This window comes from Poecilia latipinna, unplaced genomic scaffold, assembly GCF_001443285.1.
Source record: "Poecilia latipinna isolate Pla-1442-1.1 unplaced genomic scaffold, P_latipinna-1.0 Scaffold1552, whole genome shotgun sequence".
Taxonomy (NCBI): Eukaryota; Metazoa; Chordata; class Actinopteri; order Cyprinodontiformes; family Poeciliidae; genus Poecilia; species Poecilia latipinna.
The window spans coordinates 121,857-124,313 of NW_015114168.1; the positions used below are offsets into that span (position 1 = coordinate 121,857).

The window sequence follows — 2,457 nt, forward strand, 5'->3', positions numbered from 1 at the left end:
TTTTTTTTTTTTTCCCATTTCTGTAAAGCTCGAGTCATTTCTCTCCAGGAACTCTGTTACCTCCTCTCCCATATTGATATTGGCACTTTTACGCCAAGTAAATAAGCTCCCTCTCTGCCTCCACCATCTCCCACTGAAGTTGTTTTCTGAATGGAGAGAAATTGTACAACCGAAGTCTGAAGAAGGATTTGACATGAACCCAACACATTACCCTCTCCCCCTCGCTTTTTTTCAAAACGTACTTCCTGATATTGTAGTAGAAGTGCATGGGAGTCTTTAGAAGAGCTTTTAAAACCAAGTAACTTTTTTCTAAAATAACCTGCTACAGTTAGCTGCTTCTGTCTCATCCTCCTTCGCTCAACATGTAACCAGCCGCTGTTTAGATTTGTGTTCATCTGAAACCGCAGCATTTGTCGACTCAACTAACACACTCGTTCTGAATGCTTCTGAAGGATGGCTAACATTTTCTCTGTGTAATCGAGCACCTCTGATCCTCTCTGATTAACCTCTGACTCCGCCGTCGACCTTTCGCATTTGCCCCCAAATTGGGGCGAGCATGCCCTGGAAAGCGCCTCACTTTCTTGGTTTGATTCATTTTCTGTTGAGTAAAACAAAACAAGGCTTTCATTTCTGTTCACTAATTTCAGTCTGGATATTTTTAACGTCTAACTGCCCATTCCAAGATGCACATTTTACTATTCTCTGATTATTCCGTCCTTTTTTGTGCTTCTGTCGTAGGAAGTCTTAACTATCACTAAAATCACATTTAAATAACATTTAAATTAAAAAGTAAACAAAGCTAGTGTTTAACCACGCAGGTAAGTGAGTGTTTAAATCAGTAATTCATAATTTTTTTCTTTCTTTCAGAAAAGCTTAACTGTTTCTATTGTTTCCCCATCTCCCTGCAATCCTTGTCTCCTCCACACGATCCCTTCATCGTGCAGGTAATCAGGAAAGGCTGGCTAACCCTCAACATCAGCATTATGAAAGGAGGCTCCAAGGAATACTGGTTCGTGCTGACGGCCGAATCTCTGTCCTGGTACAAAGATGAGGAGGTGAGAGGAACCGCTGCTTCAACCACTTCTTTAATGTGACAGAAACTGGTACAAATCGGTTAAATTGCAGCGGATGGTGACGATGTTACAGACTGGGTATGTCCTTTATGGAGGTTTGTTGTCATCAGAGGTGAGGAGCTGCGTGCATCCCAGCCTGGCCTAACCAATGTGCAGACTACTGTTCAGCTGTAGCCGTTAGGAACAGGTAGTCTGAACACTGGGCAGGCTGGGTGGGGGGTGAAAAGGACTGAGAGGAAGGACCCAGAGGTCATTGCGTCTGTAGGTCGCTACACGAGGACTGTAGGACAGAGGACAAATAGCTTAAATATTATCTACTAGTCATGCGTAGAATAAAATGGCATAAATGGCAACTGCTTATCGTACAGAATAAAGCGTAGAGCATACACATTGAGACGCTGCTTCAGTATGAATCAGTATGAAAACTGCTTTTTAAGATCTTAAGCAAGCAGCAATTTTGAGCATTAATCGGTAAAGAAGCAAAAGAAATGTTAGGGAAAGTTTTTAAATGACAAGTTGTCACTGTTATTGCTTACTCACCACTCGCTCACTCTCCAGCCTTCGTTGTCTTCTTCCATCAAAAACGCAATCTAAAAAAAATATATATATATACATATATATATATATATATATATATATATATTAAAAAACGGATTCAAATTAAAAAAGTGAAACAACTGTCTCTTTGTCTTCGACTTCTCTTCCTTTCACTGGCTTTCTTGCGGAAAAGCTTGGATAATGAGCGGGCTAGGATGGTGTAGGCAAACTGACGTGGCAGCCAAGCTGAAATGTTCCAGCCGGGATCTGACTTTGGAATTTGCAGGAAATCGTACTGGGTTACGGGGGCCGGAGGGGAGGGGGTGATTGTGTGTACAAGTGTGTAGGCGCTTGTCCTCACAACTCCCGCTGGGTGTTTGGGAAGTCGGACTCGACTCCACAAGTGTATTTATGATCGCACTCTGTGTTCACTTTATGCCTTTGTCCGGCTCTTTCTGCCACATGTGCGTTTGGTTCCTTCTGACATGAAACTAAGGATTTACTGCGATGTGTGTGGATGTGTGGCGAGGGAGGGGGATTGTGCAGATCTATGAGTGATGTAACTTTTGGGCCTGCGCCACTCTGTGTTAGTGCAGATGTAAATGCTTCCAGATGTCTCTGCTCAGCAGTGAAAGCTGGCACCCCCGCCCCGTCCCCCTAGAAACTCCTCCTTTTCTTCCTCCTCCTCATCTTCATCATGCATTTCTCCATCTCGTGGGCCTGGGGGTGGTCCACACTCAGGAAATGCATTTTTTCATGTTTGCGCATTGGTGACTCTGTAATACAGCTGGTTTACTTTTTTTTTTTTTTTTTTTTTAATGGTACTTTTACTTTGATGTTGTTGGGG

The 2,457-nt window shown here is 42.9% G+C and overlaps 1 protein-coding gene across 8 annotated transcripts in view; it reads left to right on the forward strand.

Annotated features, from left to right (window-relative positions):
* dnm2a (dynamin 2a) overlaps positions 1 to 2,457 on the forward strand; it is a 37,126-nt gene that overhangs the window by 24,241 nt on the left and 10,428 nt on the right. For all 8 annotated transcript variants that reach the window (XM_015058572.1, XM_015058570.1, XM_015058569.1 and 5 more), the window contains one exon: positions 945 to 1,055. In XM_015058572.1, the coding sequence (XP_014914058.1) occupies positions 945 to 1,055 (111 nt within the window). The remainder of the gene's footprint in view (positions 1 to 944; positions 1,056 to 2,457) is intronic.